The sequence below is a fragment of the Rhinopithecus roxellana genome, chromosome 14, assembly GCF_007565055.1.
Source record: "Rhinopithecus roxellana isolate Shanxi Qingling chromosome 14, ASM756505v1, whole genome shotgun sequence".
In the NCBI taxonomy this organism is placed as follows: Eukaryota; Metazoa; Chordata; class Mammalia; order Primates; family Cercopithecidae; genus Rhinopithecus; species Rhinopithecus roxellana.
This window is the reverse complement of record NC_044562.1, coordinates 65254800-65267818: the sequence shown is the minus strand read 5'-3', so window position 1 is coordinate 65267818 and position 13019 is coordinate 65254800. Positions and strand designations below refer to the sequence as shown.

Below are 13019 nucleotides of genomic sequence, written 5' to 3'. Positions count from 1 at the left end.
TGTACATACTGGCCAGGCACATGGTCTTCCCGCCTGGTAAACAGTTTTGTCCCAGAGCTTTGCTCTGGCTCAGCTGTCGGGCACTTGAATTAGATGGATCATAAATACACTGACACATGCTGGTTGCTCTCAGATCCGGCAGCACTGGCTCAGTAAGCGAAAGTGTGTCAGAATTCTGGCCTGAGCAATGTTCCCAAGCCCATCCACCCATTGAGTTTCTTTGGAAACTTCCAGAACATCCTCTTCTCCTGGCTGTAGCCTCTGGATGGAGGAACAGGGTTTCCTCCCTTCATCCACCTGCCCTGGCGGGGAACCCCAGTGTGACCCTGGGGCTGGGGAGGATGAAGGCCAGGCTGAGCTTTCCCAGCGGCTGGGGGCGCTGCAGGGGCAGGACTTCCCGCTGGGTGGGGACAAGAAACTTGAATGAGATGAGTCTCTTCTTGTCTGTTGCACATGGAGAAAGGGAAGCCTTGTTGCTGTGGGGCTGGGATGGATGTTTTCAAGTCATTTCCCTTTTTAATTTGGCGACAGCTTTGATTGTAACTAGGGATGTTTGAGAAATGTTTTGAGATCCAGAGTTGAAACGTGTGAGTTTCTGTGCCGTAAACATGTCTTCAGGTTTGGTGCTGCTGGTGGAGTGTAAGATGGGCAGCTGCTGTGGGGAACAGTCCGGCAGCTCCACCGGAGGTTCAGCCCAGAGCTGCCGTGTGACCAGCAGGCGCAGAACTGCTGGGCCACGTGGGATTGAACTGAAAACATGTCCACGCTGGAAGCAGGGCTGTTGTAGTTGATTTAAAACTCACCTTTGCAGAGAGTATTACACGGAGAAGTGTGTCATGAACAACTATTTTGGCATCGGCCTGGATGCAAAGATATCCCTGGACTTTAACAACAAGCGCGATGAGCACCCAGAGAAGTGCAGGTAGGTAACAGGCTCAGGGGCGTGGCTTCTCCTTCCAGACAGTAGCAGATTTCTGGATTCAGCAGGTTAAAGAACGTGCAGAATGCTAAGGCGGGGGGCAGAAGTAGAGCCCCGATTTCCTTGTCAGAAGCACAGGTGCTTTCAGAGATGGAAGGGAAGCACCTCTCAGGCTGGCCAGGTCAAGGGAAATTCAACATCAGAAAACCAGTGATGGTGGTCATTGGAATGGCTGCATCTCTTAATGAGAGGCCTAAGTCCGTGATACTACAGAAAAGCGGCAGGTGTGCCAAGAAGTTATTGCACCTATAGCGTAAGTGCCCAGCATTGTTTGTTGGAGGGTCTGTGTGTTCATCGGCACCCCAGCTGGCCCTCCCCCATCACACCCGAGGCTGCCCACGAGGCCCTTGAGTCTGACCTCTGCAGGAAGACGGTGGCGTGCGAGCCCCAAGGGACATCACTGAGGATGCTCAGTTTTTTCCCCTAAAATTACTGGATACTCGGTCCTAATCTGAAGAGAGGATGGAGAAAAATGAGAAGGGTCCCTCTTCTCAAGCTTTTCTTCCTGGGCTGAAGTAGAATTCCCTCTTGTCTGTGAAACACAAGAAGTGAGGGAGAAATGTCTCCCACCCCACCCCACAGTAATAGCCGGAGAGACGGTTCAGCTTTGACATGATTAGAACTAGGGCGGGGAGAAATGGGTGTGGGGGTTGACGGTATTTGTGCAGAGAATAGCCCTTGACCCAGAAACTGGGAGACCCTTGCTGGAGTCTTCATCCGCTGAGTCAGGATTGGCTTGAATGAACCAAGCCATGTGGTCCCATGTGGCCTCATCCTCCTCATGGTGTCACTGCCACCTCGAGGGGAGCCATGCTGACACCTGAGGGGCCAACTTCAGTCATTACTCACGTTATATGTAGTTGGAAATTTCTAGAAAACAAAAGCATCAGAACTCAAAGAACTTTTGAACTCTGAGGCTCTTACATGCAGGAGAAAATGGCTCAGGGGCCCCAGGGACATACCCCTGTACAGCACAGGATGGTGACATCAGATCGTTTAAAAATCCCTGTTAGTCCAAAAATCACTGGGAAAAGTATTAAAATACACATACTTTAGCAGGGTAAAATAAGTAGTTGAGGAACAGGGGCATGCATGATACATTTCTAGAGCCTTGGAACCCTGGTCAAACCTCTCTTTAGTTTGTATTGAGAGCTTTGAAAAGTTCTCCTGAGAAAAATTCCACTTCTACAAATGTCATTGGAAATTTCTACAGAAGTCACTGGAAATGTTGGTTGAAGTAGGTACGAAAGGGGCTCCTAGTGTGTCGTTTGCAGAGCTCAGGCGTGGGGCAGAGGAGTGTAGCCACGGGGATCGGTTCGATAAGCTGTGGTAGAGCAGTGCCGGCTGAGGATGGCCACGTCTGCAGAGAGCGTGTGGCGACAGAGGGAAGCGCTGCTGGCGTAGGGTAAAGTGGACCAAGTAGGTGGTGAAACCGTAAACAAGTTACTGCAACTGGAAATAAATACGCAAAGACGACTGAGGAAATCCACAGCAGCACTTGGCATTTGTCATTCGTACATGTGGAGGGTGCATACAGGTGCTGGATTAGGCATGGAGGATTATGAGGAGTGCCTTCTCCTTGGTGCTTTTCTATATTTTCTAATTTTCCCATGGTAAGCATAATTTTTTTAGGCAGAAAAAAAATCAGGATGTGTAGAAGTTTTTTTTATAGAGTTCTATAATGTTTTAACTTTATTTATTTACTTTTCAGGGTATGATTACTTCCTTGGCAAAATGTTACTCTTTAGCAAAATTTCCCATTGGTAAACATATCTCCTTATGCGTATCTGCAAAAACAAAAATGTGTTCTTCAGATGTTACTGCTGTAAATAATTGCTAAATATAGCTGATTTGTGGGTCAGATGCCATTCCCAGCTTTCACAGAAATGGCTCTGGTTAACTGTACGAAGAAAGCCCAGACCCATGGCAAGTCTTTGCTTCTGTTTCTAGGAGCCGAACCAAGAACATGATGTGGTATGGAGTTCTTGGAACCAAAGAGTTGCTGCACAGAACCTACAAGAACCTGGAACAAAAGGTCTTGCTGGAGGTGAGTGGGAGGGTCCTTGTCACCTGCAGGCCAGCCTCCATCCATCAGCAGACTGCCAGGCCCGTCGCTTCTCCTGTTGACCATTCCCTCCGTGCACAGGGACTTGCCCTGGCCACCGCTGTGCTCCTGAGCCCCTGGTGGTGGGAAGCTGGTAGAGAAGGAGCGGCTGACTCATGCCTTTCTCTTTTCTTTTGTTCTGTGTCTCTGCTGCTCAGTGTGACGGGCGACCCATCCCACTCCCCAGTCTTCAGGGAATTGCTGTCCTTAACATTCCCAGCTATGCCGGAGGAACCAACTTCTGGGGGGGAACCAAGGAAGATGATGTATGTATGGGGTGTGGGCAGGTGGGCCTGAGCTGAGTGGGGAAGAGCTGTCCGAGAGCAGGGAGGTGTTCTGCTATGGCTGCAGCAGAGCAGCCCTTCCCTTGTGCCAGCAGTGGGGCTGCCATGGAGAACAAGATAGACAGGGTCCCCCACCCAGCTCATCGTCTAGAGGGCTGAGCAGAGCAGATGTGTCAGTGAAGGTGGTCAGTGAGGGTCTGTGGTCAGCACATGTGGTCAGAGGGTATGATGTGGAACGAGGGTCAGGGAAGGTGTCTGGGAGGCCAAGATCTGAAGGATGACTTGGAGTTGGCCAAGTTAGGTGGGCAGAGGAGAGGGGGAGGCTCTTCCAGGCACAGAGAATTGCATAGATGAAGGCTCAGAGTCAAGACAGGGCAGGCACATGGAGGATGTGGGAGAGGTGCCCTGACTGCAGCGGGCAGCGGGAGTGTGGAGAGACAGGAGAGGTCTACAGGGCTTGGGTCACATTGGGCCATGTGAGCCGGGGAAGAAGTTTGGAATTTGTGTTAAGAACTGTGGGATGGTGTTGATAGGTTTAAACCTGGTTTAAACCTTCCTTCGTACGTACTGGCGAGTAGAAATATTCAGCGCTTCCTGCACACGTGGTGTGTGCTGTCCCCAGTCCTGGCACTCTGCAGTGTTAACTCACTCGGCCCTACTGATGGCCCTGGAGGAGCGTGCCATTAGTTTCCCCATTTTACACATGAGGAAATGGGGGAGAGAGAGATTCGGTAACTTTGCCAGGGTTAGAGCTGGGATTTGGACCTAGGCAGCTGGTTTCAGGGCCTGCAACATGAAGCCCCTCAGGAGTGCAGTTACCTGGTAACTTCCTGCCAGCTGGAAGGGGCTGACCCCGAGAGGGAGGGAATGAGGCTAGGGGGTGGCCTTGTGCGGGGATGTGTGGAGTGGTGGTCAGCTCTAACGTGTCCGTTGCAGACTTTCACAGCTCCATCATTTGATGACAAGATTCTGGAGGTGGTCGCCGTGTTCGGCAGCATGCAGATGGCCGTCTCTCGAGTCATCAGGCTGCAGCATCATCGGATCGCCCAGGTAGTGGCCATGGTCCTGGGGTGCCTGGCCGGGAGTGTGCTAAATTCTCGGGCAGCACATGGAGACTGGGAGGGTGGGTGCTTTCCAGGGCCATGTGGCTGCCTCATGTCCTGTTCTGGACAGCTCGTGGCCCCATTTCCTGGGCCAGAGCGCTTTTCTTGTGCTATGCTTGACAGTTAAATTCTCAAGATAACTCTTTTTTTTTTTTTTTTTTTTTTGGAGACAGAGAGTCTCACTCTGTTGCCCTGGCTGGAGTGCAGTGGTGCAATCTCGGCTCACTGCAATCTCCATCTCCCTGGTTCAAGTGATTCTCCTGCCTCAGCCTCCCGAGTAGGAGTAGCTGGGACTATAGGCACCCACCACCATTCCCAGCTAATTTTTGTATTTTTAGTAGAAGCAGGGTTTCACCATGTTGGCCAGGCTGGTCTTGAACTCCTGACCTCAAATGATCCACCCATCTCGGCCTCCCAAAGTGTTGGGATTACAGGCGTGAGCCACTGCACCCGGCCAAGATAACTCTTTCAAAATGTGTATCCCGCTTGAGCCGCAGCCTTGCCTGTCCCTTCTGAGGTGGAATGAGATAGAGTAGACGCGGGGTGAACTCTGCCCGTGTCTGCGGCTTTCAAAGCTGCAGCTGGAGGTGGGGACGGAGCCCATGGCTCTGGTGTGGGGTGTGGGGGGATTTCCATCTGGGGCCGTCGATCACGGTTCTGAGGCCCAGTGGTTGAGGGCTGAGAGTGCCCCCATGGCTTATTTCTGACAGCAGTGATGGGCTGATGGGGCAGGACTCTGTGCCCAGGCACAGGCACTGGGGCGGAGGAGGGTGCTGATGACACCCACTGGCTGAACCCCAGCTTGCAACTGTCTGGTCTCTTCCAGCACTCTGTCTACCCTTAGCTGTAGGCTGCTTGAAGTTCACAATTTTCACTCTTTGGCAATGTTTCTTGTTGAAAAGGAGGAATAGGATGGTGATGGATGGCTCATCGTCATCCACGATGCCATCTGCTCTTTTCTGGGGGTGTTTTCACGTGCCAGGGGCCCAGTGGCTGCTGGGAGCTACGATACCCCTGCCCCTGGGTTCTGACACCTGTTGTCTCAGCACCAAGGTCTCAGGCACTGACTGCTCGGTGAGGGGACAGGGCAGGATGGGGCGGGACAGTGGGAGAAAACAGACTCTTGGCTCAGTGACGCAACAGCAGAAGGCTAGCTGCAGGCAGAGTGCCATCCCAGAGGCGGAGGTGGGGTGTCCTGCAAGGCAGGGACGCGTGTGTGGAGCAGGAAGGTCGTGGTGGTGCCAGCAGCACTTTAAAACCCCTGGGGGTTTTGGCTCAGCACGAGTAATGACTGTGATGTCTGCTCAGTGTCGCACAGTGAAGATCTCCATCCTTGGGGATGAGGGCGTGCCTGTGCAGGTGGACGGAGAGGCCTGGGTCCAGCCGCCAGGGTACATTCGGATTGTCCACAAGAACCGGGCACAGACACTGACCAGAGACAGGGTAAGAGCGGCCACCTGTGGTACCTGGGTGGGGTCCAGGGCTCACCTGCAGGCGCTTGTGTGCACTGTTAAGAGCTGGAGCTTTTTGTGTTTTGTTCTAGGATTTTTTTTTTTTAAGACCCAACGATTAAACTAATAGGGCAGTAATTTCTAGGACCATCTCCTTCCCCAAATGTTTAAGAAAAAAAAATCCCATTTGTCCCTTTCCTAGTTGTGATCTCATTGGTGTCCCCATAGTGTCTGTGGCGGTTAGACGCATGCTTCAGGGCAGCAGGTGTAATCGGGCTCTCGGGTCCATAGGCATTTGAGAGCACCCTGAAGTCCTGGGAAGACAAGCAGAAGTGCGAACTGCCCCGCCCTCCATCCTGTTCCCTGCACCCGGAGATGCTGTCCGAGGAGGAGGCCACCCAGATGGACCAGTTTGGGCAGGCGGCGGGGGTCCTCATTCACAGGTGGGCTCCTGCCCCTCTGCGTTGCCCATGAGCCTCCCCCGGGGTCCCCAGGACTGCGCTCCTCCAGTGCCCCTGGGGCGTAGAGCTGCTGCTCCTGACTTTTGCGGGGTCTGCATTATTACCCATGAGGGCCGAGCCCGTTTCCGTGTGCCCTCAGCTCTGGCTCATTTCCCCAGTGGTCTTTCAGAACTCGCCTGGAGTTTACTTGGCTGGAATTTAAAACCCACTGTGATTTTCAGGGCCACTCATTTAAAACCTGCCCTGGCTCAGCCTGGCGCGGTGACTCACGCCTGTAATCCCAGCACTTTGGGAGGCCGAGGTGTGCGGATCACGAGGTCAGGAGATCGAGACCGTTCTGGCTAACATGGGGAAACCCTGTCTCTACTAAAAATACAAAAAAAATTTAGCCAGGCATGGTGGCGGGCACCTGTAGTCCCAGCTACTTGGGAGGCTCAAGCAACAGAATTGGTTGAACCCGAGAGGCGGAGGTTGCAGTGAGCCGAGATCGTGCCTCTGCACTCCAACTTGGGTGACAGAGCGAGACTCCGTCTCAAAACAAAACAAAAAAACCCTGCCCTGACTCCCGAGGGCAGCCCACTGCCAGCCTCCTTCACTTTGCCTCATTGTACCCTGAGAACAGGCTTGCTCTTTGTTTTCAAGTTTACTTTAAAAAAAAAAAAAAAAAAAAAAAGACAACTGTTAGGGGCATTTCCTCTCACCTGCCTTCTAGAAGTGCCCCTGGAGCCACTGTGTCTGTCTCTTGTGGCCAGTGGTCAGCATTGTCTGCTGTCCCTGCTCCTCGCCTGCCCTGTGCGGGTGCCGCTTGTGAGCCCCTCCAGCTGGCACCTGTGGTTCTTCACTGGTACAGGGCCTTCCTGCCTGCATTCTCCCCGTGGCCGCACGCTGGCTGGTGCCCTGCTGTCCCTTTCTTGTTTCTTCTGGGCTCCCTCTTCTCCTGGCTGGGGATGGTTGCCCCCGTCGGTTCTGTGCCCGGCATGCTGTGTGCCCTTCCAGGCAGCCTGCCCAGCCCTGGCGTGCAGATGGATCATATGTGCCAGCCTCCGGCTCTTGTCAAGCAGGTGGTCGCTGTCCCAGTCATCGCCGACGTTCCTCGCTCTGCACTTCCATACCAGCTGCAGTCCTTCCTGGCGCCGCATTCTCTGCCCCAGGAGTTGGTGCCACTGCAGCCCCTGTCCTCGTCTCTTTCCCACCCCACCTAGATCAGTGATGGGGCTGGAGGACTTCAGTTCAGCTAATTCCTTGCTATGCAGTAGGCTTCTGGTGGCCTCCCCTGGAAGGCCATTACCCTGTCCCCTCAAAGCCCATGGTGGCTTCTGTGGCCTGCCTGGAAGGTGCACCTGCACAGCACTGCAGGAAGCTACTGGCAGTGGTCTGTTTCCACAGGGTCAGGACAGGTTGGCCCTGCTGCATCTGCTTGCACTGCTCCTATAATTTCTGTCTCCCCATCTCACCTGCCTGAGCCACATCTCAGCCTCCCTGAGACCTGCTGTGACTTGTGCTTTCACCGTCTTCCCCATAAAGGCTGCTGCCTGGGGTCTGGCTCGGAGCCCATCACTACACCAGGATTGTCCTCTTCAGATGAGGGTCCTTTTGTCCCCAGGGACAGAGCGGCCAGTTAAGGTTCCAGCAAGGCTGTGGGCACCTGGGGGTCGTGCCTTATTATAGCAGTCTCTGCAGTGGGCCTGTGTGCACCGCCGCTTGTGCACTGGCCGTTTTATAGCTTGTAAGCCTCATTTTGTACATTTCTCTCCCTGCGAAATCTTGGATTTTGGTATCAGATTACTCCTGTAAGCCCTCCCATTTGCTGTTGGTCGTTCTGTGCCCAAGCTTGTGACTGAACGGTCGCTGGGCTGAGCCACGATCCCTGTTGTCCTGCCGGGCCTGCCGTCCGCATCAGCCCTCCGGGTGGTGCCTGGGCCGTGTTCAGATGAGTATTGTGAAAGGCTGCCCTTCCATTTGGCCTGACATCTGCCCGTGCTTCTCTTCCTCTCTAGTATCCGAGAAATAGCTCAGTCTCACCGGGACATGGAGCAGGAACTGGCCCACGCCGTCAATGCCAGCTCCAAGTCGATGGACCGGGTGTATGGCAAGCCCAGAACCACAGAGGTAGCTATTCTGGCCTTTTCAGTCTTGGCTTCTCCTCAGCGTCTGCAGCCCTTGGCCCTCCCCAAGCATGTTTGCCTTGGTTTCTCCTAGGGGCTGAACTGCAGCTTTGTCCTGGAAATGGTGAATAACTTCAAAGCTCTGCGCAGTGAGACGGAGCTGCTGCTGTCCGGAAAGATGGCGCTGGTAAGCTGGTGCCCTGGGAACAGCAGGGCTTGGGCTGTGTGTGAAACGACTGCTATCATCAGGTTGCTGGGAATAGAGGACAGCACACTTTAGTCCAGAGTTCCCAGCCTTAAGGAAGGGGCCTCAGAGGTCATTTGGTCTGCCATGCGCCTGGTGCCCACCCCTGCTGGCAACCCTTCCGTCAAGTTGTCTCAAGCATGCAAGAAGCGCTTGTAGCAGGAACACCCTTGTCGTAGTGGACACAAGATGCTTTTCTGTCTTAGAAACCTGTACTGCAGAGTCCTGCTCCTGCCGAGAGCTGGTGACACTCTCAGGCACCTTCCACGCTCAGCCCTGCAAAACTGGCTGATATGTCAGCCCTGGGGCAGCCACGGGGCTGTTACTGAATCACAGGGGCTAGAACAGGGAGAGGCCTGAGAGACGAACTGGCCAGCCTTGTGGTTTTAAAGATGAAGAGGAGGAAGGGGCTTGCTAAATATTCGACAAATGGAGAACCACCCCAGGTGTGGTTTCCCAGCCCTCAACTCCTCACTCCACGAATCTCCTCATCCACAGAAATCATCATTCCACACATCTCCTCACTCCACACATCTCCCCACTCCACACACCTCCCCACTCCACACATCTCCCCACTCCACCCATCTCCTCTCTCCACACATCTCCTCACTCCACACATCTCCTCACTCCAAACATCTCACTCCACACACCTCCCCACTCCACACATCTCCCCACTCCACCCATCTCACTCCACGCATCTCCTCTCTCCACGCATCTCCCCCACTCCACGCGTCTCCCCACTCCATGCATCTCCCCACTCCACGCATCACCTCACTCTACACATCACCTCACTCCACACATCTCCTCACTCCACACATCACCTCACTCTACACATCACCTCACTCCACACATCTCCTCACTCCACACATCTCACTTGACACATCTCACTCCACACATCTCCTCACTCCACACATCACCTCACTCTACACATCACCTCACTCCACACATCTCCTCACTCCACACATCACCTCACTCTACACATCACCTCACTCCACACATCTCCTCACTCCACACATCTCACTTGACACATCTCACTCCACACATCTCATCACTCCACATCTCCTCACATCTCCTCCACACATCTCCTCGCTTCACACATCTCCCCACTCCACACATCTCCCCCCTCCACACATCTCCCCCCTCCACACATCTCCCCACTCCACACGTCTCCCCACTCCACACGTCTCCCCACTCCACACCTCTCCCCGCTCCACACCTCTCCCCGCTCCACACCTCTCCCCGCTCCACACCTCTCCCCGCTCCACACGTCTCCCCGCTCCACACCTCTCCCCGCTCCACACCTCTCCCCGCTCCACACCTCTCCCCGCTCCACACCTCTCCCCGCTCCACACGTCTCACTCCACACATCTCCTCACTCCATGCATCTCCTCACTTCACACATCTCCCCATTCCACACATCTCATTCCACACATCTCCCCACTCCACACATCTCCTCACTCCACACATCTCACTCCACACATCGCCTCCCTCCACACATTCATTCCACACATCTCCTCACTCCACACATCTCACTCCACACATATCCCCACTCCACACATCTCACTCCACACATCTCCTCACTCCACAGATCTCACTCCACACATCTCCCCCCTCCACACATCTCCCCCCTCCACACATCTCCCCCCTCCACATGTCTCCCCACTCCACACGTCTCCTCACCCCATATATCTCCTCACGTCGGCCTACTCCACACATCTGCCTACTCCACACATCTCCCCACTCCACGCATCTCATCACTCCATGCATGTCCTCACTCCACACCTCACTCCACGCATCTCCTCACTCCACAGAAATCCTCACTCTACGCCTCTCCTTGTCAGACGCTTCCTCTCATCCCACACGTCCGGTGGTCACATGCATCTCCTCAGTGCACACCTCGTGCTGCCTCCAGCAAGGCACGACTGCTGACTTTGCCTCCTACAGCATTTCCACTGCTTGGCACAGGTGAATGACTCTGACCTCCTTGCTGACAGAGGGACACAAGCAGGTCATGTGTCAGCCCTGCTGTATATGAATTCATCATTGACCGATGGACAGTTTTATTCTCTCACCAGCACTATTTAGAAAGTGAGGTTCTGGGTTTGGTTCCTTTTTGGATGCTCTGGGACTTCATTTCTGGAAAGTGAGCTCCCTGATCAGAGCAGAGGCCTGGGGCGGGCCTGACCCCACTGGACCTCACGCTGATCAGCAGCGTACACTCTCCATCTCTCCCTCCTTCCCTCCGCCTGGAGCAGCAGCTGGATCCGCCACAGAAGGAGCAGCTGGGGAGTGCTCTTGCCGAAATGGACCGACAGCTCAGGAGGCTGGCAGACACCCCCTGGCTCTGCCAATCTGCAGAGCCCGGCGATGAAGAGGTATGTGGCTCATGGGGCCATGCCTGGGTCGCCCGGACATGGTGGCTCTTGCCTGCAGTGCCTGTGTTCCTTGTGGCCTGTGTGGCTCTGGGATCAAGATGGTGTCGCTCGGGCAGCCCCTGAGGGGCCTTCTCCAGACTTCGCTATTAAAATGCTCTTTAAGGCAGGGAGGGACAGCAGGTAGGAAGGAGTTCAGGGCTGGGATTAAGAGTGCCTCTTGAGGCCGGGCGCGGTGGCTCACGCCTGTAATCCCAGCACTTCGGAAGGCCGAGGCAGGTGGATCACAAGGTCAGGAGTTCAAGACCAGCCTGGCCAAGCTAGTGAAACCCGTCTCTACTAAAAATACAAAAAAATTAGCCGGGCGTGGTGGCGGGTGCCTGTAATCCCAGCTACTCCGGAGGCTGAGGCAGAGAACTGCTTAAACCTGGAGGGGCGGAGGTTGCAGTGAGCCGAGATCGTGCCACTGCACTCCAGCCTGGGCAACAGGGCGAGGCTCCATCTCAAAAAAAAAAAAAAAAAGAGTGCCTCTGGAGGACCAGGGACCTGTTCTCTGAAACAGAACTGCAGGGCTTCCTGGACCGTGGGTAGAAAGAAGGCTGAGCCCAGCCCCACAGCCTCCGCCACGGGTGGAGATGCTCCATGGCATAAATGGCAGCTTTTTAGGATCCTGCTGTGGACAGGGCGCCGTTGGTGTGCGCCCCTCCCCGCTCACACTCCCTTCCTGTGTAAACAGAAAGACTCCAGCCTGTGGACAGGGCGCCCTTGGTGTGCACCCCTCCCCGCTCACACTCTCTCTTCCTGTGTAAACAGAAAGACTCCAGCCTGTGGACAGGGTGCCCTTGGTGTGCGCCCCTCCCCACTCACACTCCCTTCCTGTGTAAACAGAAAGACTCCAGCCTGTGGACAGGGCGCCGTTGGTGTGCGCCCCTCCCCACTCACACTCTCTTCCTGTGTAAACAGAAAGACTCCAGCCTGTGGACAGGGCGCCGTTGGTGTGCACCCCTTCCCGCTCACACGCTCTTCCTGTGTAAACAGAAAGACTCCAGCTCGTTGCAGGTCTGGCAGGGACCCGAGGACCCAGGGCATAGCGAACCCTAGGGTGGAGTCACATTGTTTTGCAGGGAGCGCTGGCTGAAGGAGCCCTGGAGAGGGTCGTGTCTGGACAGGGACAAACCCCAGCCTGTCTCTTGGCTTCCCCCCTTCAGAGATGGAACACAAAGGGGCCATGAGGAAAGCTCATCTTGGGCAATACAGTTGCAGAAGGCAAATAACTATAAGATGCCAAACCTGGGCACCCCTCCCCAGTGGGGTTTGTGAGGCCTGTGGGCAACAGTAAGGCGAGGGGACAGAAGTGGGCAGCTGCACAACAGCACCCTCTTTCCGGGACCGTGGGGCATTTTTTGACGCATGCAAGCCTTTCATGGGAAACTGACTCAGGCCCTCCAGCCGGTGGATGAAACTCTGCAGCTTCTCAGTGAGGGCACTTGGGTATAAAAGGACAGTGCAAGCTCCTCAAAATCCATTAAATAATTCATTGTAAAGGTGATAAAAAATTTTACCCAAAATTACAAAAATCATAATACATAACGATTCAACAGATGTAACAGTGACATAGCCCTATAATACCAGATTAAATTAAGGCCAGTAAGGTGGGCAGTGAGGTGAGAGGCTGTGAAGAGGACATGGACGGGGGAAGGAAAGCATGTTAAACTCCTCCTCTTACAGTGGAAGGACGTTACAAACAACATTCTTGACTTTCCTACTTGGAGAAATAAAGAGTCAATAATGTTTTTAGGGTCAAGAGTGGTGGCTCGCACCTGTAATCGCAGCACTTTGGAAGGCCAAGGTGGGAGGATCACATTAGCCTAGGAGTTCAAGACCAGGCTCGGCAACATAGTGAGATCCTGTCTCCA

General features: G+C 54.3%; 1 protein-coding gene across 8 annotated transcripts in view; it reads left to right on the top strand.

Moving 5' to 3' along the window:
- DGKD (diacylglycerol kinase delta) overlaps positions 1-13019 on the top strand; it is a 115665-nt gene that overhangs the window by 96245 nt on the left and 6401 nt on the right. For 7 of the 8 annotated variants that reach the window (XM_030916107.1, XM_030916106.1, XM_030916105.1 and 4 more), the window contains 9 exons: positions 812-922; positions 2930-3026; positions 3242-3349; positions 4304-4417; positions 5779-5913; positions 6213-6364; positions 8380-8491; positions 8582-8674; positions 10987-11106. In XM_030916107.1, the coding sequence (XP_030771967.1) occupies positions 812-922; positions 2930-3026; positions 3242-3349; positions 4304-4417; positions 5779-5913; positions 6213-6364; positions 8380-8491; positions 8582-8674; positions 10987-11106 (1042 nt within the window). The remainder of the gene's footprint in view (positions 1-811; positions 923-2929; positions 3027-3241; positions 3350-4303; positions 4418-5778; positions 5914-6212; positions 6365-8379; positions 8492-8581; positions 8675-10986; positions 11107-13019) is intronic. The other variant, XR_004053103.1, reaches the window with a different exon arrangement.